Below are 27,867 nucleotides of genomic sequence, written 5' to 3'. Positions count from 1 at the left end.
ATTGTAAGAGGTGCAAAAGAAAAAAAAAAATGAAAGGCCAGAAAGTGAAAAAAAAAAAAAAACATAGAGACAAAAAATAATGGGAAAAAGAAGATGCACAGAGAACACATCCTTCACTACATCAGGTTTAAACTGTACCCAAATACTCGCCAAGCAGGCAAAATTAGGAAAGATGTATGAAAGGGTAAATGAAGCACAACTATAAATACATACCTCATAGAAGCCACATGACAGAAAAAAAAAAGCTTACTTGTAACAATGGCAAAACACTTAGCAGGGAGAAGGAAAATGTACATATATATATGTATGTATACAACTGGAAAAAGAATGAGCAAAAATGACAAATGTAAAAGTAAAGGCAATAAAAAACTCAGTAAGCATCCATGACTGGAAAACTTCCAAAATGCATAAAGCTGCACAAGTGGAAACAAGGAGTGAAAGAGGAAACCGACACTTACTAAAGGTAATGCCTATTGCACCAATACTGCAGGCTTCTGGAGCTCAAGCCTCAGTGAATAACAGTGCACCACAGAGGAGTTATGAAATGTATCGACACAACTCGTGTAACTATTGTTAAAGCATCTAGCAGAGCTGGTTCAGTCTAAAGGAGTAACTCAGACCTGCACATCGCAGCACCTCCAGCAAAAAAATGATAATAATAGAAAATAAAAGAAATAATAATAAAAAGAAAGAAGTGGTATGCCCAAAGTACCTATTTGCTCGACAAAGAAGCAGGAGCCCTCCTCTGTACAGAGCATGGTAGGGGGTCTGCAGGGGGTCTGACACCTTCCAATTACCTAGCTCAGTCTTCAAACCTCATTGGGGTGCAGGTGATCTCTATTGGAGGTGAGATGGTCAACACCAGGCTATTTAGCTGAGTCAATTTGTTTCTTTTCTACCAAGGGCAGTCATACTCGCTTTCTAGCCACAGTTTGAGTAACTGTCACATGACACCAAAGCAGGCACAATGTTGGTAATCGGGGATGAAACCATCCACCACATCAAAACGAGGTCACGGCAAGGCAAGGTCCCTTGACTCTATTAATAAACAGGCACTTAAGATGTGCCTTTTCTAGCCACTTCAATATGCTTCACAGCAGTCCTGCACACTGGAGCAGGATCTCAATATTCGTACGAAGAGCCCCCGGGGTAGTAACACCAGCCACACCCATAAAAGCCATTAAATTGTTTATAGTTTCCGACTGCTGAACGAATGGCATCCACTGAATATGCAGCTGCAAATACCCTTATTTGGACCTGTTCTCCATGTTTAACTAATGGAAATCCTAAGGAAAGCTTCTGTAGCTCCTTTGCAAAGAGTGTAAAAAGAGTGGTCATGTTTGGCTTTGAAAAACCAAAACAAATAGCAGGCATAAGCCTGTTCTGCTTTCAGACTGCAAGGTCCAGCTCAAGAATATCACACTGAACTGGCCAGATGTCAAACGTTAATTTTTAAAACACTTTAATTCTATCTGTATTCCACAATAGTGAAATATTGTGAGTTGAAAAATCAGCCGACAGCCTGGCATGTTCTATGCCATCCACTACGTCATCACACTTCCTCTGATTCTTTGCGGAAGCAACTTCAAGTTTTGCTGCCCAAAAATTCATTGAAGCTGCTCTTTCAAAGGAATTGCAAGAAAGGAAGAGCAAAAGGCTATGTCAATATCCCATTCACGGTTCTCGCAGTGAATCTCAATCTGAGCTGTACTACCCAAGTACCTGGTACAATCAAGACAATAGAAGTGGTTCTCAGCTTCAGGAATGTGTACACCCAAAGCTTTGAAAAGCAAGTATATTTCAATTTTTTGAGCTTTTCCTGGGTACTAGATGATATTCAGCAGGTCCAGCGGGTCTGTCATCCCCCTGGTCGCTGACTTTATGGCGCATCACATAGGACATGAGAAGGGCTGCAACTTGTGTCCTCTCATCAGCAACTTGCAAAGTACTTTGTTGAGCTCTGCAGTCAGCATCTTAAAATAAATGAGATATTCCACAAATATTAATTGGAGGAAAATGTTAGTTCACATCAAATTTTCCTACAGTCCACTTATACATAAGTGCCAAATAGCTGAGTCTAACTGATACAATGACAGGTGTATTTTACTGACAAACAGTGCGATATGGTTCCTTGCATGATAAATTCCATTTTTTTACATTTGTTAGGGTCAGCATAAAGGTGAGCATGTACTGAACATGCAAGCCAGAGAAATGTTATCTGCCCAAAATGCTTAACATTTGCACTTCATTCAAAGCTTTTGGTGTCAAGATGGAATTATCTGGCATTTAAATCTTCAGCATTTCAGAAAAAAAGAAACATGCTCACTTGAGGACCTCAGTCTTCATCAGAACCTGAGCTGTCTGCATCACTTGGCACAGGATAAGGTACTGGCACTTCTTCCTGCTTTAATAAAAAAAAATGTGAGTCCAGAGGAGAAAATCTTGCCTCACTCAATAAGAACTTAGCCCAGCTTTCCTTTCTGAAATTACTGAAGCTTAAAATATTCATATCATGGTAAGCTTCATGAACAGCACTGCACGCCACTTACGACTATTATATGACAGTAGCATATTAATCAATGTTGCATGGCAGTTTCATTAAACCAAGGAGGGGGAGCAGAAAAGTGGACACAACAGAACCAATTCTTTAAAAAAAGAGAGGATGGCCACTACATGCAATTAATTTTTATAATCAGTTTATGAGGCTCGATAAACGTTTAAAGAGACAATAGCTATCCCTGCTCGTTTCCTATTTAGCTAAAATTTGTTCAATTACTTTTTAAATCTTCACATAAAGGCTGGTCCACATGCAAGCAATTGAGTGAACTCAGTGGTGAGCGGCATCGACACAGCAAAAAATTTCCAACAGGTTGGAACTGGAGAGCTCGAGCTGCCGTGACAGCTCAAAATAAGTTTTTTAGTTACTCCGGCAGAAATTGCTGGAGTTCTCACTTGCATGTGAAAGGCTTAAGCGCTCATATGGCAATTATAATTTTAAAAGCAACTGTTATAACTGAAATTGATTGAAACGCCCACCTAAAGCCGTATATGTAAACACTTTGGATGTTAAGGGGAGTCAATGGAAGGAAAAGGAGAAATGCTACATGGTGAACGCTGGAAGGCCAAGTTTGCTACATGGCCGCTTGCCAACTGCAAGCCAAAAAGTGTTCGTAATTTCAGTATCTGGAACGATATTCAGCCAGGAAGAGCACCTTTTTTAGTAGTCTTGGCGGCATTAGAGTTAAAATCAGCAATTCTCCAGAACTAAACATTTAAATAACTAAATGTACATTGGAAAAGTGTAAATCTTAAGCAACTACATTGCCATAGGTCAAGCACTCATCTTTTATGTCTTTTATGATAACCTGAGTCTCCTAACATTGTGGCATCCTATGGCAGACACGAGTAATTGTGTGCAGCGAGGGGTAATTATGGCGTGCTCTTGTTGCAGCAAAAACGTGAAGATGCACGTGGTAGCACTGACTGACCATGATTTTGCTTCTTCCAGAGCCACACATGGCACCTCCTAATGGTCAGGCTAGATACGTACATAGATCTGATTCTGCTAAACAATATTTAAGTATATATTTAGCAATTCTTTGCTTCCACCTTGCGCAGCTGCTAAATTAGAGGAGAAAAGAGTAATTCAGGCCCTACCAATCTTGATGCATAGAAGGTGACAAAGCCCTGACTAAGCCTTGAAGCATATTTTTGTTTATCCACTTCCCTCCAAAATCACAGTGACATACCTCTCCAAGTCACTGAACTGCTTTTTGCATAATTATCGCAGGCATTACTGATCACAGAATCTCACTCTTGGTAGCGCGAGTGACACTCAAGCTGAAAGAAAACTAAAAAACCTTCAGCGTGGTGCATATCAAAGCCACATCCCTGTTTATGCAACAATGTGACCAGGGCTTAAAGTGCTGTTTTGTGATATGGGTCAGGTATTAAAAGGTGGGAAAGAAAAAAATAAAAAGTATCTGAAGAGCCACTGACTTTTCAGTAAATCCATACAACTATAGGTGTCATTGGCATTAAAATTATGATTTTAAAGTCATCAATAAAGCTTGACAGAAGCAAATTAACAGACTTTAGTGAGTGACCTTATATTTATTGATGACCAACCTCAGATAGGGTGTCCCCTAAGCATGGTAAACACACTTGATAACACTGTGTATTTTGGAAACCGCAACTTGGTGACATTGGAAACCCTGTCCTCCTACAGGTGCTCTCATTTTTCAGCTTTTGTCAAGCCATTTCCTTGCGTTAGCAGCAACTCAGCCACTAATTCCTGTTTCTTGCCTGAGGCTATCAGTGTTCAGAGCGATAAATGGATTTCAAACCTGCAAACCTGGTCCTTTCTCCAAGAATATGAGCATAATACTATGCTTTCATACATAGTCATCTTAATTACTGCATTACGACTTGGGATTTCACATATCCTTCACACGTGACATCACACCACTACAACACATACAAAACCAAGCTTTACGTATATTTACATTCAGCCCATACCGTGCCAATATTCCCAAGTTTTTTCAGCAACTTGACATTCTTCCCATCTCTGCCTTACTCACGTATAACTTAGGCACTTTCACATATTGTTTTGTTAGTAACAACAATCTTCTCTAGTTTATATATCGTCAAGGTCTTACTGACCCCAATACCATTAGATTTTCATCAAGAAGTAATTTTCTCCTGCCAAGAGTGTGCACTAATTACCGTAGTTGGATTCACATCAGTCAAAGCATGGAATAACATACCTCCGGACATCAAATCAAGTCTTTCGCTACATTTGTTTAATGGCGCTCATTTTGTTCTTCAATTCTTCAATCATTCAGTGCCACCAACTAATGAAATACTTCATACACACTTCGTAAAAAGTTACTTTTAAAACTTGTTTTCTTGCACATGTTCACTTGTTTGTATTAATATTTGAATAATGGATACTTGTATTTTCTTGTATTACTTTACGCTATGCTGCTGTTCTTCCTTTCATTTTTTTTTATGATATGATACTACTTGTCGTTCTGTCTACGGCTACTTCTTTGTGGGGTATTCTATAATTTCAGAATGAATTTTTCTTCCTTGCCTCTATAACATTTATTTGTTATAGAGGCAAGGGAAAAAATTATTATTGTTATAACATACTATATTTTTACTTTGTACATTTGCTGTAACCACTGCTCCCTTTCATAACTCGTTTTAATTAGCTGAGGAGGTCCCAGTACAGTACATTTCACTATGGGACTCCTTTTGTATTTATTTATTATGTATGTAATGCTATCATATATGAAGTACAATAAACTTGAAACTTGACAAAAAAAAATTGAAATCTTGGACCCTGGTTGCAGTTTTAGTTTGGATCTTTAGACCTCAATCTTCTTTTTTTTTTTTTCTACTTGCAGCACAATAGGTTACAAAAAAAAAACAAACAAGCACAAGAGCTACTGTAACGTTTCCATAACAAATTCTGGGACAGGCCAAACTAAAATGTTACAATTTTACATGCGCTGTTGCCGGCTGCTCCAGGAGAGTGTCATGCACATCTGTGCCTACTGGCAAGCAATATCTTGCTTTGGCCTGGTGTAAGAAAGGCAGGGTTATTGGTTATCACATTTATCACTTTTTAGTGGCAGCTCTAATAGGACCCCAAGTTTCTCAACAGATAAATAAAAGGTATTTTGAAACATCTCAAAATAAAGACCATCAAGGAAAGAATGCAGTGCGAGATGTCATGTGTAAACTATGCTAACTGTGCTTAGTTTGAACTGTGCTGAAAATTAGATACCAGATTATAAATCGAGAAACTTCGTACTGTGCGAATATGAAGTTCCTTGTAGTGGGGGCAACTGAAACAAATATGTAATTAAACACTGACAACTTTGTGCCATGAGCATTCTCTTTCTCTGCCAAAAAGCCTTTTTCATACCTGGCATCAATCCAGGGGCACCTCTCTATCCTCGTCTTCATCAATGCTCTGTGTAACCTGGTAACAAAGAGCATAGATGTTAGACATTAAATCAGCCGACTTCATGAAACATCGGGCACACCGTTAACATACATTCAAGTAAAGCTTCGAATGCAGAGCTCTATGCAACATGCTGAAGTGCTGAAGTGCATGTCCCCCCCCCCTTACACACACACACACACACACACACACACACACACACACACACACACACACACACACACACACACACACACACACACACACACACACACACACACACACACACACACACACACACACACACACACACACACACACACACACACACACACACACACACACACACACACACACACACACACACACACACACACACACACACACACACACACACACACACACACACACACACACACACACACACACACACACACACACACACACACACACACACACACACACACACACACACACACACACACACACACACACACACACACACACACACACACACACACACACACACACACACACACACACACACACACACACACACACACACACACACACACACACACACACACACACACACACACACACACACACACACACACACACACACACACACACACACACACACACACACACACACACACACACACACACACACACACACACACACACACACACACACACACACACACACACACACACACACACACACACACACACACACACACACACACACACACACACACACACACACACACACACACACACACACACACACACACACACACACACACACACACACACACACACACACACACACACACACACACACACACACACACACACACACACACACACACACACACACAGCGGCCCTTCCTACTATGCTATATATCTAATAATGTAAATAATATATCCTGGTTCATATGTTAACCGCATGGAACTAAAATAGTAGAGTTAGGGCAAGGGTGATGCATTAGTTTAATTTCAGCTCACAGAATCCAAGCACAAGCTATTTAACAATCAGACGTGGAGGTAATGCATAAAAGACTAGTCCTGGACTCACACTGATATGGCCTGTTTTCCTCCTCCAAAGCGGCAGAAAAACATTGATGGAACTATTTGAGAGATGTAGGGTAATTGTGACGGTGGTGGCAGAAAAATATTTTCCTCATTATCTCATTTATTGTGCAGTTCCATTTTTTCAATGTTGTCTATCACCACAGGACTGTGAGATTCACAGTAAACCATTAAAATCACTTCTCCAGTCACTAAGCAAGTGCAGATCACCTCAGAAAAAGGGACCTCCTAGAAATCCTGTTTTTGCATCTCGACAAGGTCTCTCAACAGCTAAACAAAGATTATGCGGGGTTCTGGTTTTCTCTCTAAGTGCCTGTTGCTGGAAGTTCCATTATTTGTGATTGCATATATGATGCAGCTTAAAACAAAGCCCCTTCCCCCCCTCCCTCCCCCTCCTCCTACTCTCATAGGTTGCAGCCCACTGGGAGCAGAGAGCTTATTTAATATGACACTTAGTCTATGAAGGTGCTGTACGGAATACCGTGCCAATTACTGTAAAAGGTCAGTAAACATGGCGTCAGTGTAATGTCCAGCGCCCAGGCAGTGAGAGATTCAAAGTAGCAACTTCCGGGATGTTTGGCGTACTTATAACCCCCCCTCCCCCCCCCCCCCCCTCCGCCACTTTTTTTTTTTTTTTACGAGAGATCTCGACTGCGCACACACTTATGCAAATGAGACGCTCCTCAAAGATCGCGCTTTCCGACCCCAAAACAATTATTAGACTCGGCTCTATGTTTTCAAATGAAATGAATTAACACCATGAAAGCAAGCCCAGATTTGAGTAAAGTCTGTCCGCGCGTCTTTAGCCAACCGAGTTCGAACGTATATATTTACCTCTCCGGCCGCCTTGTACTACTGCAGAGTGGTCGGTAGAACTGTCGTCGTCGTAGATCTCGCCAAACTGGGGGCGTCGAAGTCAGAAGCTCCACCGCTCGAAGAGGCATGAGAGGTCTCGGCAGCCATGTGCATTCTGAACCGCCGATTTTCTGTTTTTCTGTGCATGAGCACATATCTTGCTCAAGGTGGCGTTTGCACCTTAAAGGCATAGCGCGCGTCGTTCCACAGGTTCCATAGTCCCCCTTTTGTCACAGAACGCACATCGACGAATCAGTCCAATAAAACGTATCCAGAAATCGTCCTGCCTTTACAGCTAGGCCTAGGCCTTCCCTTGGCAAAGCGGTGTGTGTTTGTCGATTAACTCTATGGATCTATGGTTTGGTGTGGTGATTAAATAGATAACTGCCACATATCTCGTGAATAGTGTAGATCATGAACGTAAATGTACATAGCACTGAAATTAAGTGGTACTATGCGCCACCTGCCTTTTGTATTTTGTGAAAACTACCTTGCAACAGTAGCCTTTAAGCCACAGAATCCTTGGCCTACATCGTTTTAATTCACCCGTTTTCATTCTCGGGATAAAAATTCAAACGCTGAAGAGCGTGAAGGACTGTCCGTTGAACATGCATGCATGGGTACATGAGCGCAGCCGCGGTATCCAAGTTGAAACGGACGTTCAGGGCACAAGATTAATTCCCGGGTCGCTCGAAATTGAATTTGGCTTTCCTGCAGTAACGCACTTGCACAATTGAACCGCTGAACGATTATGGTCTAATTGCCATAGTTTTTTTCTTCAAGGACCATATATAGTTATTTGATACTGCCCATGGTAAATTGCATGGTCTAATTTGTTATGGAACTTAATTCCAAGTTAATATATCTGGCTGGCTTATAGAAATTTCTTGCAAAAAGGGTCCTGGGTTCGCGCTGCAAGCTTTCATGCTTCCAGCATTAACACACGCTCGACCCCATGACTAGAGCACTGCACCTGATTTTCCGGTCCGGGCCCGGCCCATGCCCACCGTTTAAAGGCCGAGCCCAGCCCGGGCCCATAACTCCAAGCCCGGGACTGGGCCTGGCCCATGCACACATGAACCAGGCGCGTACCTGGCCCGCGTTTCCACTAGGCCCGCCCCAGGCCCGACAAAGTCTGCATGCGCAGACGCCTTGAAAATGTACTGCTTACCGCCAGTACATAAAAATAAGCCAAGATGAGACAAAAAAAAAAAAAAAGAAACTTACAGTAATAATATTCTCAACAGAGAATTAAGGGCAGTAGCGCAGTAGTATCTGTAGAAGCAAAGGTTTCGTCGAGAGAGTTTTGGGAAGACATTTTACTCCTTTGTCTACAATACGCTTTCTTTTATTCGGCGTCAAATAAATCACTGGACCAAATTCAGCGGCAGGTTTCCTTCATTTCCGAAAGAAGCTGTATACACAGAAAGCCCCGGCCCGCGGCCCGTTCCCATGCAGTGTTCTACCGACCCCCTGCCCCAATCCCGATCACGTATATAACACAAGCAAATATACGGGACGTCGTGTCAGACACGTATGGCGAGCTTAGTACGGATCACACATATGCTCTTTCACATATGTACTACAATCAGCTGAATACGGTAGCGACGATGTCTTGCGATGTGTTTGCTAACACGTTGAAATGGCCACAGAGCGTAGCGTGGCGGAACGTCCGTGGCCACGATGGCCACGATGGCCACGATGCCGATCTTCTCTGTCTCTTACTCAAGTGATTAAGAGGGACTCACGTATACCACTTTCAGGACTAGATCATACCTCCTAAACCTCCTGCGTCCCTTTTGTTTTCCTGAATACATTCGAGGGGTGCACACACATCATGACTGATGTTTTGTGGTCGTGTGCGCCTCTCAGCTAGCAGTTCTAGTGAAATGATGCCGAGACAGCGAGAAAGCCGAATTGTTATCCTCTCGAACAATCGTCCTCATAACGCTGCGGACGAGTTCTTCGTTAACTTCCGGGCAAAAGGATCAACATTCAGCACGACTTGTCTGACGACGGCGACCGCTAATTGACAAAAAAATAAAAATAAAATAAGAATGGAGTTGATAATGAAATTGCTACGCCTTTGTATATGAAGCTGTACACATTATGGTGCGTTACAAAGCCTAAGCAGACACAAAAGCAGATGCAGAAGGAGCTGTGTAAGAACATTGTGTGTGTCAATGTCAAGCGAGACAAAAATTTGTCGTGTAGGCCTATAAAATTTGAAAAATAATTATATAAAAAAAGTTGCTTGTATTACGGCCTCCGAGATCACCGTTTGGTGATCTCGGAGGCCATGCTTGTATACATGGTAAAAAGATGTCATAAGTGAAAAAAAAAAAATAAATGAGGAAAAAGATCGTTAAAATAGAATAACAAGGGCTATATTTGGGCTAAATGGTGTGAGTTACTACTAAAAGAAGAGACAGAAACATTATTTACTCCTTATAGGTGGCGGGTGCGACACACGTGCGATTAGGCCATTTTGGGATCCTTTGGTGACATGTGATACCCTGTTCAAGTTCGCGATGTTCCAATTTCCCGATTAGTCTTTTGCTGTAGAGTATGTTAATGTAATTCAGGGGCACGACGCAGTCGTCAAACGTAACTCAAAAACCTTGCCGACGTTCAGCGGCCCTTCACAGAGGGTCAATCGGATAAACGTTGCCTGGCCCGAGAGGATAAAAAACGGCGGGCAACTGGCTCATCAAAGCTGCTTGTCGCGCAAGCTGTCAAGTTCAGCCGTAAGTATACAGACTGTTATTGTATTTTTTGCAGATGTAGAACTGGCGCCCTTGCATTGAGCCAGATAGCGTTGCTATTTCGCTGTGGCGGTATGCATGCATGTTTATCAAGAAGGAGGAATAGACTTCGCGTATCTCCTCCACCCGCGTCTGGCGCTTCGCCTCGGATGCTGGCTGGTGCGCGTTGTTCTTCGGTCAGGTTGATCGCGCCCAGCTGGGTCTCAGGGTCAGAGCTGTGCAGGGTCTCCCAGGTTCTTTGGTTATTTATATTTACGGCCCTCCTTGGGGAGAAGGGGCATGCACGTAGTACTCAACATGTCGACAGTGCAGTAATTTTTTTTTTTTCCCCAACGTTGGTATTAAGGGAGAAAAAAATACGATGTCACACCACAGAAAGACTTTTGGCACATATCGCAGTGTCCGGATTTTGCAGTGACGTAAACAAGTGGAGCCATGGTTAAAATACTTTATGCTTGTTTCTGTACTCTGAAGGGACGGAAGAGGAAAGTTTTTCGTCAAGAACTGGTCCTAGATACCAAAAACCGGCGTTATTGGGTTTTTCAGATGCCGTAATTTTTTTACCGGCGAGTGTTTATCAATGTTTTTTGGTTAGAACCGGAAAGTACATTGCCTGCTTGTGCCGTCTGTTTTTTTTTTTTTGTTTTTTTTAACGATATTTACTGCCTAAGGGCATCAGTAGGGTATGAGATGAAGAATGAAGAAATGATTAAATTAATGGAAAAAGGTTGGGTGATTTTATGAAGTGAAGGAGTGAGCATGATGTCCCTCCGTCCAGGTGATATACGAGGCAGGATTGTTTGCTGGTAGGCTAGCTATCGCCAAGTGCCGGATTCGTGTCAATTTCAGTGCTGGGCAGTCCCACAGCAAGTGGTGAATGTCGGCTTCAACATTTTTGTTCTTGCATATCGGACACCGTGGGTGGGGATATAAGTGTCCCCGCCCAGGGTGTTCGATATGTAAAAACAAATATGAACGTAGTCATTGCTTTTTCAGAGCAAGAGCTCAATTTTGAACTGTGCCATTTGTATGTTAAGGCAAGTGATGTCATTCACAAGCCATAATATAGAGTGAAGCAAAGACGGGTATGAGAATGTCTGCTAATAGGTTTTCTTCTTCCTAGCTGTGCGCAGCAATCTGGAAATATTACTGAATGCAATGCTTGAGGAAGAGGAGGGATATGGTGATGCCCATCGACTGAAGACCAGCAAGGTTTCTGTCTTCTGTACCTTCCATTCGTGTGTTATAGGCCATAATGAGAAAATGTTTTGTATTGCTTTTTAGATTTCTGTAAAAATGTATGGTTTTCCTTCTTTGACAACAGCATAAAATGCTTACGTTTGCAATCTAATCCCTGAGACAGAGTCAGAAATTAAATAGATCTGCAGGCCATTAAGATATGTTTTAAGATCATCATGTAGCAACTTCCTTATTCGAGTTAGCAGTGTGCTGCAGAAGCCTGTTTGAGCCAGAAATCCTGTACAGGGTGGTCGTGAACCCCATGTGTATCGGCCAGCTCCACAGCATCTTGGAGCTGGTAGATTGTCAAATTATTCAGCAGAAAGCTTTTTATGTTATTCAGTAAGTCTGGCACACCAATTTCAGCGAGTTTAACATGCAGTACATTGGCAAAATAAATTATTTTTCTGAGCCTTAATGGGCAGCTTGGTGGCATCACCTGTTGCCTTAGTGTTGATGCTAAGCTTTCACTATTAAGTACCACAGCTTGCTATTGAAAATAATGTTCAAATTGCATTCTTCATTATACCATTAGTCTCTTACATTCCTCCAGGCCTCTTATTGATGAATGACTGCTGCTTGTTAAAAGCTAGGAATCAGTTCTAAATTGTTTGTGTTTAAGCAGTTAAACCTCATTTTTGAAAAAAAAAATTATGGTGTTTCTTTTTTGTATAATAGAAGCCAGGAAAACGAAAGGGGGAGACAGCATCTTAGGCTGGAATTAGATCAAAAGATAAGCAACTACATGTTTTTGGCTATGTTGAAGTAGTTAGAAGGCTTATTTATCTATGCATAACTCATATTGAATAAAAAATTGTCATTGGCAATTTAAATACACTTTTGCAATATTATGATCCTCCACATAAATAAGAGTTAAAATCAGTCAAAAATTTTTCATATTGTGTCTACTGGAGAAATGAATGGCTTGTTTGCAATTTTAATGGCCTGGGAATGCAGCATCATATTATGCATGTAGTGATCACACAGCCTCAGCTCTCTGTCAATTTCTACAGGTCATGTTACAGCTAATGATTACTTTTGTAAATGGGGAAGGATTTTCACGGTACAATTGAGTGTCACAATTAAAGGCCTGTGATCAATCATTACATGGCACTCTCTGGCACATTAAATGATTGGCATGGTGCATGTGCAGAATTAGACATATGATGAGGAATGTTTTTCAATGCCTGTCCCAGTCCTATCTGCCATCACTGCAAATTTGTGACTGCCTGCAACCCAGTATTGATTTCAAAGCTCTGGCTTGACTTAGAAAGGGGTCCATTCACAGCTGGTTCATTTATTGCTATGTCTTGAAGCCGGTTAACCATTGGAGGGCCTGTCTAAGAGTGCACTGTCTTAGCTCAGCGAAACTAACAATAAACGAACACGCAGCGCAGTGCTAATACAGTGGAACCCCACTATAGTAAACTCGGATATAGTTAATGAAACTGAAGTCCCAGTTCCTCTTCCATAAGTGACATCTTTTGCCTAAATGGTAAAAACATTTTTGGTAACAATCAGTTGTCGTAAAGTGCACCTGGCCACGGGGATGTACTTCCCTTGAAATTACATCACTGCACACGCACTACTTAGAATCGAAGGGCAGATATAAAAAAAAAATGCAAAACTGCTTTTTTAATGGCTTTATCATCAGGCTCACCAACACTAAGGAGCCAACTTTACATAAGCCTTAGAACCGTGAAGGAAAGAATGCAGTGCATAGGATAAAAAAGTAAAGGTGGCTATGAATATGGAAGGAAGGTGGTGCAGTTCACTCAGAAGTAAAAGAGCGGAAAAGCGTAGCAAGAAGTAGGGAAAGAAAGAAATTTCCGAGCTGCAGGGCGAAACACAAGGGAATGATGGCAAGAAATGTAGGCGCGGCATGTTCAGTTTTGCTGTGCTTGACTGTCACATACATTTCTCATCTATTGCCTTTTAAATACCCTAAACAGTGGAGCGCAATGCCGTGTACATTCAAGGCTTTGGTTTTCACATGAAATCACTCAGTTGAACAATAATAAAGTAGAATGTTGAGCTAATTGGTGTAACATCTTGGAAGGAGGCAGCAGAGCAGGGGAACAAAACCGAAGAAGCGCACACCGACACAAGGACAACGCTGCACTGACAACTATATTGATCTGAACCCGCGCATCTTTTCTCCCTTCACTTTACCTCTGCAGCTAACTTATTCCTTATCTTTAACATCCTGCCAACAAGCGTAATCTGATTCCTTTTTCAACAGTACCACTGAAGGCGTGGTAACACACTGGTCTTCCGAGCTCCTGATTGCACGTGCTTCGAAAATTTCCCTTGTTAACCTGTCCTTATTCCTTCTCAAAACCTTCACATTGTGAAGGTCAGCTGGACATTTTTGGTCTTTGCAAATACAAATAAAGCAGCCTCTGCAGTGCACTGCGAGGTTGGTGTCTGACTTCTCCGATATTGCTGCAGCGTGCTCTCTAATTTTGTCATTAATGAATCTTCCTGTTTGTCCAATGTACTGCTTGATGTAGATTTTTTTTTTTTAGTGCAAAAAAATAAAAAAAAAAAAAACCCTACATCAAGATGAACTACCAACTCGCCCAGCAGGAAGTTTTAATCAATGTATTGCTTCCTACTATGTAAGAGAATCTGGTAGACAATCCCCTCGATACAATCGGAGTACCTTGTGCGGTGCGCAGTTTGGCATCTAGACTTAAACTCCTGGTTATTCACTCGAGCAAACTTGCCTTTGGCTCTGTTTTATGTCGCAGGACACAATCCGGATGCCATGTCTGTGTCCAATCTTCATCAAATTATGGGTCAATCCATGAGTATATGGTACCACTGACCACTTATTTCTTTGTTTAAAGAAATAATGTAAAGGGCATCCTCGGAAAGAGGAGCCGTCCAAGCTTACTTTGCGTGCGCCTTTACTGCTGATTCTGATCACATGTCGGTGGCAGCACTTTGCAAAGTGTGGAGGCCACGTGCTCCTGTGTTCTCTCTTATATTGCTTCTAGCTGTACTATGTCGCATAATTACATGCCAAAGTTATTGGCACGAGCACAAGACTGCCTGTCTTGTTTGCGTGATAGAAAAAGTTATGCGTTCACATAACCTTTACTGTGTTGAAGAGCTGGAAAGGAGCAGACATTTTCTGCCAGCCAAATAGTCTGTCTCATCATCATTATCATCATCCTTTTCTATCACTTAAAGGCCCCAAGTGGGGTATTACATTGGGGGGGGGGGGATCGATAACATATGTATCAGCGGTCAGGAAATGAAAAACGAGAACAGGCACTACAATGCAGTAATACAACAGCAATACAAGAATACCATAAATTGTACCTGAGCACAATTCAAAAACTCCTAAAACAGACTATGGCAGTATAAGAGCAAAAACAAATGCAACATAGACCACCATCACATAAACTCGAAAGAATAAAAAATGCACAGAAAGGAAACCATTGTAGTTGTTCGTTTAGATCGGCAGCAAGTATAGCCGTAAATTTAAATGTCATGCTTGGAGGCTATTGATTCGGATAATTTATTCCATGCTGCAATTGGTCTAGGAAAAAAGGACCTGTTGAAAGCATCAGTGTGACCATGAAGACGCAGAACGCTCATTGAATTATAATGGCAACAAGAAGTGCCTAGTGGCAACTCTAAGAGCAAGTTTGGTCAATGAGGACAAAGTTGTGCAATTTTCCGTCGGAATTTCCAGTGGGTGAAGGTCAAGGGAGGCTTTGATACCAGTTATGTAATCCAAATAATGTGCGCTAAAATGTTGTTATCTGAGCACTGTTGCGATACAGTGCTTGTCGTTCAGACTTAGCACTGTATGCGACTACTTTTTTAGAGTACAAACATTTTCGTTGAATTGGGAACCAGAAATCTTGCATCTAGAAAGAAAAGTGCAAATTTTCTTGGGCTCACTCATTCAGAATGCACCTTGAATATTTTGAGTGCTCGCTTTGTCTGTTTCATCTGAGGCAGTTGAGACCATTGCGCATTATTTTGAGCAAGTGAGTCCATTTAACTGAGCAGCTGGCGGGTGCGTATGTAGGCACACCTTCTTCCTGTAGGTATTGCTTTATGTACACTGGAATATGGACACTGCCTCCTTGCATTCCAATCTTATAGTTGGTGCTGTGCAGTGGTAGCTCAATCGGCGTTGGTTGTACAATACATAGCTGCCTTTTGTGGTGCCACCTCAAGGACGATTTCTAAACTCTGCAAGTGATACCTTTCTGATTATGTCTGCAGACCTTGTGCAGGAGCAAATGAAAAAAAAAAAAAAAAAAAGGTTATTTTCTAAGGCCCAGACAAAGGCAAATAAGTTTTACTCAGTAGCATTGTTGGTTGCTGCACGACATAGTGCAAATGATTTCTAGCTGAGTAGCATCTTTGTGTTGCTCTGTGCTGTCGGTAGCTAAATAAGTTTGCGAAATTTAAACTTCACCCATCTGAAGCTCCAATGTGCAGTGTTGCTCATGTTTTCTTTCTGTAATGTTCTGTTGTTTTATAGAGTTGCCAGAACTTGTTGACATCTTCAATACTTCTGGGATGGCTGGTGCAGCAGCAGGAAATACTGGAGGTACTGAGTGTTTTGGCTGTCCTGTAAGTGTTGATCAACTGATGCAATGAAAATTAAGTTAACCTGTAGCCCTTTATAAGAGGCATCTATTCTGCATTATTTTTTTATACCCGTTGCTAAGCATGATTCTCTCAGAAAGTACTGTGTGTCAAGTTGGGTAGTGTAAATGCCTCATTGGGGCACTGAAAATTGACCTGACAGAGCTGCACAGTCTAAGCAGTAAGAAATCTAATCATCCCAGATACACCTTCAGTTTTACTATGAACAGAAGAATTTAACATCAAGTCTAAACAATGTTTGTTGCGCTGTTGGGACCATGAAGGTGGCACATCTATTAGATCAAAGTAGGGAATTCGCTTGTAGGATGAAAGAGCACTGAACAAGTGTAGAGGGGGAGCCTCAGTTAGCAAGCCGAGCCAACATTTCGACAAGGGGACTTGTCTTCGTCTGGGCAGCACAATTACTGGTGGAGGTTTTAAATACGGTTTTGCTTCCGAAGAAGACAATCTAGGGAGGGGGGAGGGGGGGAGAAAGAAGCAGGCCGAGAATTGAAAGAATGTTTCCTTGGGTATGAATTTCTATGAGCATGGAACCAGTGCTTTCATCATCACATGAAAAAAAAAAAAAAAGAAAAGCAGCAGCAGCAAGAAAATTTAATATGCAAAGTAAACGATTGTCAGCACCTAAAGCAGGTTCGATGCTGACACGTGTTTCTTGAAAGGGGACAGGTAGAATGAAAGGAAGATGGTTTACCCGGTATGAAGAAGTACTGAACAAGGGTAAAAGGGGTGCGCCTCAGTTCACAGGTCGAGCCAACGTTTCGACAAGTGGACTTGTTTTCGTCTGGGCAAAGTGATTATCACTGGCAAGGGTTTAAATATTCTTTTGCTTCCGAAGAAGAAAAGATTAGGAGGGGAAAGTGGGTGAGAAGAAAGTAGGTGAAGGAGTGTGGAGGGGAGGATGGGTGAGAAGGAAGTAGGTCATGCAGTGAAAAAATAAATAGATATTCAGTATGTATTTCTCAGCCTGGAACCAGGGATCTTGTGGTGGCCTGCAAAAGAAGGAAAAGCAGCATACCAGGAAAAACTAAAATACCGGGTAGATGATTTGTCACCACTTAAGAGGGACAGGCTTTGCAAAGGGCCCTGATAAGGAATATATCTAAGGGGGCCAATTCTTAAAACTTTCTGCAAAGCTGGTGGTGGTGGTGGTGGGGGGGGGGGGGTTAGTACAAAGTCACAGGATAATAACTGCACAGTGAACCACAAATGACATGCAAAAGAAAAAGTTTGAGGACAAACTCAAGCAACAAGTGATAAGGGGGAAATGTGTTTGGAGAAGCATGTACAGCTTATGCTATTGCAGAAGGGAATAGAGTGTACATGCGTTGTGAATAAACTGTACAATTAACGCTATGTGGGATTGTTTCCCCGAATAGTTATATTGCATAGGGAATATACTTAAGGGATTCTCTTAAGTGGTGACTAATCATCTACCCGGTATTGTAGTTTTTCCTGGTATGCTGTTTTACTTCTTTTGCTGGCCACAGGATCCCTGGTTCCAGGCTGAGAAATACATACTGAAGATGTTTTTTTCGTTCACTCCATGACCTACTTTCTTCTCATCTTCTCACCCATCTTCCCCTCCCCACTCCTTCACCTGCTTTATTCTCACCCACTTTCACCTCCACAGCTTTTCTTCTTTGGAAGCAACAGCGTATTTAAACCCCTGCCACTGATCATCGCTTTGCCCAGACGAAGACAAGTCCACTTGTCGAAACGTTGGCTCGACCTGCAAACTGAGATGTACCCCTTTTACATTTTAGGAAACGTAGCGCAAAGAAGACAAGGACAAATGCAAACGCACCAACTCACCCAATTCAGCATTCTTGTACCCCTTTTACCCTTGTTCAGTGCTCCTTCATACATTGAAAGGGACAAGCATTCCAAAGGGACCTGATAAGCAATACAGCTAGCTGCATGGGAACAGCTATCAAGAGGTTTTGGAAAGGGGAGAGAAGGACAAAAAAAATTAAAATAACAACAAATCAGAGTATACTACAGTAAAAGCTCGTTAATTCAAATTCCACGGGGCCGCCAGGCCAGTTCGAATTGACCAAAATTCGAACTAATGAAAGTGAGCAAAAATGAAGGCGTTTGATGCCCGGAGGGCACGAAAAACATTTATTTAGCAAAAAAGTCTGTTATCATCTTCTGCTTCTTCTCTCTGAGGGCTACTGTGCTCACTCGGTCTTCTAGCATGCGAATGCGACGCAGGGAGTCTTCTTCCCCCTCTTCAAAGCTGAAGAAAAGGCGCGCGACATTCAGCGCTCCCATAACTTCTGCCGCGGATGGACGCACGGGCTCTTGCTCCTCGTCGTCGTCCTCGTCTTCTGCCTCTTCTGGGACAGACTGCTCCCCAACAATTTCAGCGACAATGTCCTCATCACTTAGGGCACCGCACACTGCTGCATCGCTGTCTACTCCAACGTAATCATCAAAACTGACGTCCTGCAGCACAGCACGCACAGCCGCAGGCAGAGGCTCCGGACTCCCATCGTCGCCACTTTCTTTCATACTTCCGGCAGCACAGCCACAGTGGTGGAAGCAGTTTGCAATTGTGGACGGCGTGACCTGCTCCCATGCACGCACCAACATGTGCATTGCTGTGAGCAATGTGATGGTGCTGGTTTTCTGGTTTCCAGTGCACAAAGTCATGCGCTCGATCATGTGGCGCCTATAGAAACATTTGATGTTTCTGATCACCCCCTGATCCATCGGCTGCAAGGCCGCAGTCGTGTTGGCGGGCAAAAAGACGAGCCTTGTGGCTTTCAGCTCGGCGTCGACTTTGTGTGCCGAGCAGTTATCCACAATGCGGAGAACTTGATGCTTCCCTAGCTCCATCCTCCGATCGAATTTCAAGAGCCATTTTTTAAACAATTCGCCCGTCATCCACGCCTTGCTGTTGGCGGAGTATTCCGTCGGCAGCGTCCTAATGTTCTTGAAACATCTAGGCTTATGTGCCTTGCCGACAACAAAAAGAGGGACCTTCTCCGTCCCGGTCATATTAGCGGCGACCAGAACAGTAATCCGCTCTTTGCTTCGCTTGCCGCCAGCGCAGCTGTCCCCTTTAAATGTTACTGTTCTGTCGGGCTGGAGCTTATAAAACAAAGCCGTCTCATCAGCATTGAATATATCATGTGCCGAGTAGCTTTCTAAGTACTGCTGCAGAGCACCGCTTCGCCACGTGGCACAAGTTTCTGCATCCACTTCTTTGGCTTCTCCAGACAACACCCGGAAGACAAGATTATGTCTGTCTCTAAAGCGGTGAAACCATCCTTCGGAGGCGACAAAATCTTCCACATTCAAGCGCAGGGCGAAATCGGCCGCCTTCGCCATGATAATTGGGCCGCTCAGTGGAATGTCAGCGCTTCTCATTTCTTTCACCCACGTGATCACAGCGGTCTCAATTTCCGGATACTTGGCTAACCGAAGCCTTTTTCTGTTGCTGGCGAAATCTTCGGCTTCATAGGCATCCTCGATGGCCTTCCTATTTCGGACGTACGTCGACAACGTGCTTGGTGGAATCCCGTGCTTTTTCGCGATTTCCACTTTGCTGGCCTTCCGTTCATCCACCTCGCGTAAAATAGCCACTTTCTCCTTCACCGTCTTGGCACAGTATTTCCCACGCGAACACGTCTCGCGGACACAAGCTCACAACAAGCGGCGTGCAAAACGAGGGCTCACGAAATGCAACACGAAACCGTGGTCGATAACACTAAAACGTCGTTCCTCGAAGGAGTCGCGGTATGGTGGCTAGAAGTCGCGGCAGGAAAGACTGTTTAGTACTTGTTCCAGCACCCTAGCGGCGCCCTGATGGTTGTGCCATCTATCGTTCTGCCGTGAAAGCTTCCAACGATGGTTTTTAACAGCGCCGCTTGGCGGCGCGCAGTTCGAATTATGGGTGGCGGCGCCAATTTTTGAGTGAATTAACGAGCTGTTACGCGCATAGACTTCTATGCACTGCGGACCGGACCACGATGACTATTTCGAATTATCCAAAATTTCGAATTAACGAGTTGTGAATTAACGAGCTTTCACTGTATACCTGCCAAGCATGGCATTATCTGAAACGATTTAAGGGGGAACCAAAATAAGAAGTAATGAGAAACGAACATGTTTGAAAAAACACTTGGAGCTTTTGCTATTACAGGAGGGGGGCGGGGATACAGAGTATGTACAGCCGCCCTGATTTTTAACAATATAGCGCGAGCATCGACCAAACTGCTGGTCAGCGCCTTATAACGGCGATAAGCGTGCAACACGGCGAGAGTTCGTGCATGCGCAAGAATGTGGAACGTCGCAAACAGATACTGGGGCAGGGCGTGTGTTTTTGTGATCCGAACAGCGTAGCAGAAGACGCTCTCTCTTCGTGCGCGTGCGCGAACTCTCGCCGTGTTGCATGCTTATCGCCGTTATAAGGCGCTGAGCAGCAGTTTGGTCGACGCTCGCGCTATATTGTTAAAAATCAGGGCGGCTGTACATATGCTATGAATAAAGTGTACTATTTACACTTTATGGGATTGTTGTCATGACTAGTTGTGGCAGAGAGGAAATATATTTAAGGAATACTAATGCTTCTTTCAAGATATTGTTGCAAGATAACGACAACGAAGTGTTTCCTTCACTTGCCTCTTGGAAGGGACAAGGAGATGACAACAAAGTGGGCCTGGTTCCATGTTGCTGCTCGCGGCTATGCTTGTTGAGGCTGTTGTAAATATGCTGTAAATACATAGTTTCCACGTAACAATATTTGCTCCTGTTGGTTCCAATCTTCTAAATTTATGGATTAGATATGCCACCCTATATTTTGTGTCCCTTGAAGATTTAAAGCCCAACATGGAGAATAAATAAATAAATTTCAATAACCTTACGGCCCATCTGATTGAAATGCTGGGAAGCTGCTTTTGGGAGGTTTTTGCCTGTGTCTGCCCGATGTTCATTTACCCTTCTGTTCATTGATTGCCCAGTCTCTTTCGGACAAGTTCGGAGCCATAATTGAAAACCTGCTTGAAAAGCCATGCCCTTTGCTGACTGCAAATATCGCTCTGTAGGATGAGTAAATGAATGCGCTTCTTCGACTGCGATGGGCAAGGCACTGATGCGTGGGGTGCAGCACAGATGTCCGCACAGCTTCTCCGCACCTCCAGTTCCCCCAATTTACTGCATGTAACACACTGCTCCCCTGCAAGTCCACCATCGTCTGGGGAAGCCATCGCGCAGGGCAAGCCACGAAACTTTCGCTTACCAGTGACGACTTGAAATGTGCCCATGCCACAAAAGTGTAATGCGATGATCAATTACAGTACTGGTACCGGCAGCTGATCAGAGTTATCAAAGCTTATGCTACGCCGCACGTTCAGACTATAAGGATGGTCGACTCTGGCAAAAAAAAAAAGAAAAAAAAACAGATCTGCCGCTCCAAGCGGCCTGGAGTAGAAGTTGCAGTGAAGGCATGTCGTGAATGTGAAAGTCGTGAAAGTCTTACCGCCATATTCACGACTGCGCCTTCACTCTAACTTCTACTCCAAGCGGCCCCCGAGGCCCGTTTTTCGTTTCAGAAAACAACCTCCACTCGAATAACTCCCAACAGTGGCAGAGAGAACTCGAGTTTTCTCAAGAATCTCTAGTCCGCAGTGCCGCTGCCTTGGCGCCGCTCCTCGACCACTCCACTTGTAAACACTGAGGACATCACATCGTTTGCTCGCTGTGTGGACTTTGTTCTACCGGTATACCAAACTTCACGAAAGTGAATATGACGAGGATGCACCAAACCTTTCTCTAAAGCATTGGCTGAAAGTGACAGCGACCCAGGACATCTGGCACGTTATAGTTTTACAGGTGTGGCCGTAGCCTCTTGCTGCCCGTGCCGAGCTTTTATAACTGTGATCAGCCGCCGGTACCAGTACTGTAATTGATTATCGCATTATGCGTCTGTGGTGTGGGTACATTTCAAGTCGTTGCCGATGAAGTGAACAACTTTTCGGAGCCTACTGAGTGCAAAGTTGAGGCGCGCATTTCATGGTTAATGGTGAGCTTGCTTGCAGGTGGACTCGAGCTGTGGGGGAGGCGCACTCCTTCCATAGCTCGCCTTGTCTGATGAACGGCGGCAAACTTGTCGTGAAGGAACAGCATGTCACATGCAGTAAGCTGGGGTGCACCGAAGGCGCGGTGGGGCTGTGCGGACATCTGTGCTGCACCCCACGCATTAATGGCTTGCCTGTCACCTGAGGGTACGTAGTGCGTCTTCGGACGCGCGGCACTGTCGAGGGAGTGCATTGGTGTGCTTGTCCTACGGAAGGATATTCGCTGCCAGCGAAGGCATTCTCTTCAAGCACATTTTCAGTTAGGGCTCCGAATTCAGTGTGTATGCGCTGAAACGCACTGTGAAGCAGCATGCTGGTTTTCACCGTTTGCCCCCGAGCCCTCTGAAGGCCAAAGCCATGTTCATAGAAAGTGCCGGCTTTTACTTTTTTTTTTTTTCAAATGTATTTTGATGTCTGTCAAAGCATGGCAATAAAAAAAAAAAAGGCAAAGCAGTTAAGGGCGAGAAGATCTCACACCAAAGAAATAAAACTCTGTCACCAGCAGCGACTGTTGCCAGGCGCAAAAGCATTTTTGGTAGTTTTTCACAGCCACCCTTTTCATCTAGCCCGCAAAACAAGTTCCACTATGCTCTTAACATCGAACTTGCTTGCGAAGGTTGTTGACTCAACATGAAAAACTAAGCGTGCTACTTTAGCACACAGTTTTCGGGCCAAAAGTACGCCTTAATTTCATCCCCATACGCCATTTGCGCTGCTTCGAGTAGAGAGAGAACTTGTCAGAGGAAATGCCGAGTTGGATTCATGAATCCTAATTGGCCCTGAAGTGGAGGAGTGGCTGTTTTCTCCACTCCAAGCACTGGTGGTAGAGCGTGGAGTCGAGGCACGTTTACAATATGGGCGCTAGTTTGCATTCATGTGAGAAAACCATTGAGAACTTATAGTACAAGAATCAAACTGAACTTGGTGGTCTATATTGCTGAGACTTTGAGTTTGCACATCCCATTCCTATTATACCTGCAATGCAGTTGCAGGCTTTCAGGCACCGTTAAAACATTCACAGCGCCAGTTGGTTTCGTATTGAGTGGGAGCACCCATTTCATGGCAGTTGTATCAACACATGAAGCTTATTATAATTTTTGATGGCAATGTTTGTACCTCCAGCCGTCAGTCAGGATTTTAATTGAGATGTCCCAAGTTTGGTCAAAAGGTTTTCTGTGGGTAAAATTAATGGTAGAGCACCTGTTTGGAGCAGCTTGGCTCCACAGAAAATTTCAACTGTACTGATATTTTGAGGTATGCAATTGTATGTTACCAAAGCTTTACTTGTTTCGTTTGCTGTTCCAAATTCGCTTGTATTATAGTCACAAATGCATGCATTCAAGATTAAGCGGAAAGGGAAGGGTTTGAAAACTTGGGTTTTGTATTTTCTACACCGCTAAAAGACAAACTGTTATGCAGTGAAGTTCGTAATATAACAGTGTTTTTTTTTATATAAATGCTGCTGTGTAAAAACAAAATTTCTTTGTAAATTAGTATGGATTAGGGCGGACGTTAAGAAGCGGAGATTTTTTTTTTTCTTGTTTTTTTGCCAGAGTCGACCGTCCTTGTCGTCTGAACGTGCGGAGTAGCATAAGCTATGGTGGATGCGAATGTTAAGAAGCGGCACATTTATCTTTTTTTTTTTTTTGCGAGAGTTGTTCATTCTTGCATTTATAAATCAACGAAAGCATGCGGTCAGCTGTGATCATGACACCGGCTTTTAGAAGGGCGGTACTGGTATATCTAACCTGGCCAGATTCGGGCTGCATTTGAGAATTTTATTCACTTATTTTGAGTAAATAGGGGCTGCCATATTTGTTACAGCTTACAGTATTTATTATTTTGTTACAGTATTTGATTGTTTTAAATGTTAAAAAGAGGGCTTTAATTTGTGTCTTGTTTCCTTCCTCTTCAGTTCATGCGATGTCAAAATTTCCCCACCTACCTTACTCTATGGTCCAGAGTTTTTTGCGTCACAAATTCAACAATGCAGCGAGTGCATTGAAGAAAGCAGTAAAGAATCATAAACAGGAAGGGTCAGGGTTTGGGCTAGTGGGTAATCTACATGAGGTTCCATAGTGCACATTAAAGAAGGGACAGAACACGAGCGCTCGTGTTCGGTCCTTTCTTTGATGCACGCTATGGAACCTCATGCATAAACGGGAAGTATGTTTCATTTCTCATTCTCTGATAAAAAAAAAAAAAAAAAATATGCTTCCAAGATTCTAACCCGCACTCCTTTATTCTGAAAAATGGAACTATTATATTCATGTCAGGATCAGATAAAAAAACAGAATGCCCCATTGTGGTTTCCATTACAGGTTGGTGGCTTTGCCATAGTCTACATTTCAAATACGGCGTTTCAGACATTGCGGTTTCCAACTCCAGCTCAGCTTTTTTACTTTTGTTTTGTCATCATTCATAACCATGTTAAGAAGGAACGAACCATCTGGTTTCTAAAGCTAGTTCTTGTAGCAGTATATGATTGTTAATTGGAATGTTAAAAAGCCTACTTTAATTTGTGTCTTGTTTTCTTCCCTTTCAGTCCACGTTGCGTCCAAAGTTTGGAACCTATCCAGATCTGCGGTCCGGACTTTCTACTTGCTTTCGTTTAGCACGAGATCAGTGTTTTGTTACTCTATATATTGGTGTATTGTAGCACTGTTTCTTGAAAATTAAACTCTGTAAATAGATATTGAGTGGCATAGGCGTATTTCTTTTCCATGGACTGTATTGTGATTTAATGTGTGATGTGATATGGCCGAAATTGTTTGCTGCGAGTACTATGAAAGACTCCATAGTGGAGGGCTTTGGAAATTTCGACCACCTGGGGTTCTTTAATGTGCACTGACATTGCACAGCACTCAGGCGCCTTGCTTTCCACCTCCATCGAAAAGTTGCTGCTGCGGCCAGGATTCGATCCCACATCCTCGGGCACAGAAGTCTTGCACCCTAACCACAGCACCACCACGGTGGGTCATTGTACTCAAATGCTTCAAATAAAGATATAAAGGAAGTTGTGTCACATATATTCAGACTGGGTGGGTAAAATACGGATGGAAATAACGGTAAGTTAGCTTAAGTAACATTGACTTTTGAAAACTGTCAACCAAGGAGCATGAAAAAGGGTCATGACAATGGACACAAATGTCGCATTGAGGTGTTTGTCGGTATTGCCCTTCATTTATGTTTCTCGGTAGCTAGTTTTCAAAATGTCGGACGTATTTTCAGTATTTGGCAGCTATATTTTTGGTGCATTTTTGCAACATTTTTGTAATGCATCAAAAATATGAGTGCATCACATTTTTCATGTATTTTTAGTGCATTCCGAGAATGGTATAAATTTATGCTTTTAGTATATTATTAGTATATTTTTCTTGGTTTGGAAAATATAACTGCAACATATTTGTAATGCTCCAAAAAATATGAGCGCATCCTATTTTTCATATATTTTTAATCCATTCCAAGGGTACTTTCTCCCAGCATGAAAAATAGGTCAAGTACATTAGTAATACTTTCAAAGTACATTGTCAGTCTATTGGTGGAAGATTTTGTGAACCCTGCCAAGCTGAAGAAAGTACATTTTCAGTATGTTAGAAATATGCTCAATAGGCGAAAAGCATATTTTAAACATATTTATATTAAGATATGCAGTGTTGTACTCCTAGTATATTTATAACATATTTGTATGGCATTGGGACAAAAAAATGCGAAATTAATACGAAATAAATACAATGCGTTTGAAGTACATTTTTAGTGTGCCTGTTTTTTGCTAAGGGCAGAGTTGACAGCGCAGGCTCAACTTCGCCATGTCACCCAAGGTCATTCATCTCTAACCGGGATCTTGAGCTCGTTCAGAGAGCAAAGTCTGGCAGGTGTGAGCAACGTCACGCCGCGCTCTCACATGGCTTGGTCTAGGGAGAATAACAGCTGCCTCGCGGTACATGCTCCTCACTTTCGCCATGGGTGTTCCGTAGGCTGGCCCGTTTGTACGTTTCTTTCTGCGCAAGCATCGGGCCGTATCCGATCGTAAAACGGATGTAGCTCAGCGGCAAGGCACACTCGCAGGGACCGTACGTAGCCGTGGCGCACAGCCTGCCGACAGTGTCGAGAACCCCGAGCGATAAAAACCTATGCCAGCCCGTTGAGGCCAACCCTGTCAAACTCGAACGCATGCCAATATCGAAATGGTAGCAATGCAGAAAATGGCTGATGCTCGTGAAACTTTGTTGAAAGATAGTTGAACCACCGTGATTTTTTCCTCCAGGTCCGCGAGCGCGTGTTGTAAATGGGCGTTGTATGTTTGCTCGTGTCCAGGCCAGAAAGGAGTGCTACGGCCGCCTGTGAGGCGCTAACGTTCCTTAGTCGGGGGGTTGGGGGGGGGGGGTCATTTTTGGTACTATTCTCTGCCGTGCAGATGGCAACTCGCGGTGAGCCATCGACGTGCGACCTAAGTTGCCAAGATGTTCTCGGGGAATTTCTTTTTCTCCTTTGTGCTGTGTCGTGTGCGATTTAACCATATGGTTATCAGTGCGATTCGAGAGTGTAATTAGCTTCGCAGGGAACGCGTGAGTATAGACCCTATTCACTATCATGTTTAGCAAGCGGCAGTTGTGGCAACCCTGTATGTGGAGACGCCATGACGTTGGAGGTTCGACACTAAAAGCACAAAATAAAATCTTTCCGACGCGTCGGCGCCAATCTACCGGCGTCCTCCCTGCTGCGCGTCGTTTATATGTCGGACACTTGCGACGCCGTTTGCAACGCCGTCCAACCAGAGCTCAGATTTCACCGACGCCGTGTCATGATTCGCCGTAGGCCCTCTCTCTCTCTCTGTCTTTCTTCCCCCTCTCCTATGTTGCGTTGTGTGTGCCAAGGTTGCCAGTAATGCTGCAATGACGTTACGTGAATAAGATCTATACCTTTTGCCCTAAGAGCGCGGAGTTGTTGTTGTTGTAGTGGTTATTTATTGTATGTACAAAAGGAAAGAAAAGATGTTTGCCAGCCCCGGTATCTGCTATCTTATATCTGAAGCACCTGAACTGGGGCAGCGGAAATAAAGGGATGGCGAGGAGAAGGTAGAGGAAATCAAAGAGGTGAGTGATACGGAGAAAGAAAAGGGTAGGTAAAAATAAAAGAAATATATACACTATGGTACCGTATACAGTAGTTTGCTTGAGGCCGACCCGCAAATGCCTTAAGTCACTGAGCACTCGGCACATTTGGCGGGCCTCCG

General features: G+C 43.3%; 2 protein-coding genes and 1 long non-coding RNA gene across 4 annotated transcripts in view; 2 read left to right on the top strand and 1 right to left on the bottom strand.

Moving 5' to 3' along the window:
• Positions 1-27,867, top strand: part of LOC146187640 (ixochymostatin-like) — a 73,263-nt gene that overhangs the window by 27,934 nt on the left and 17,462 nt on the right. The window lies entirely within an intron of this gene.
• LOC146187642 (uncharacterized) lies at positions 14-8,282 on the bottom strand. 2 transcript variants are annotated; one of them, XM_084603482.1, is made up of 4 exons: positions 7,883-8,282; positions 5,936-5,992; positions 2,327-2,401; positions 14-1,973 (listed from the first exon to the last, which is right to left on the bottom strand). In XM_084603482.1, exons 1-4 carry the CDS (start codon positions 8,092-8,094, stop codon positions 1,967-1,969), a joined length of 351 nt encoding a protein of 116 aa, XP_084459608.1. In that variant the 5' UTR covers positions 8,095-8,282; the 3' UTR covers positions 14-1,966. The 2 variants fall into 2 exon arrangements, with proteins under 2 accessions (XP_084459608.1, XP_084459607.1); XM_084603481.1 differs by having other exon boundaries at positions 2,327-2,404; positions 7,883-8,278.
• On the top strand, positions 10,256-12,660 carry LOC146187641 (uncharacterized). Its single transcript, XR_014707379.1, has 3 exons — positions 10,256-10,650; positions 11,792-11,880; positions 12,586-12,660. It is a non-coding gene; the product is annotated as an uncharacterized LOC146187641 (long non-coding RNA).

This window comes from Amblyomma maculatum, chromosome 5 (assembly GCF_055883805.1).
Source record: "Amblyomma maculatum isolate TAMU_Amacu chromosome 5, ASM5588380v1, whole genome shotgun sequence".
Classification (NCBI taxonomy): Eukaryota; Metazoa; Arthropoda; class Arachnida; order Ixodida; family Ixodidae; genus Amblyomma; species Amblyomma maculatum.
The sequence above is the reverse complement of the archived record's forward strand: the minus strand, read 5'-3'. Positions and strand labels throughout refer to the sequence as shown.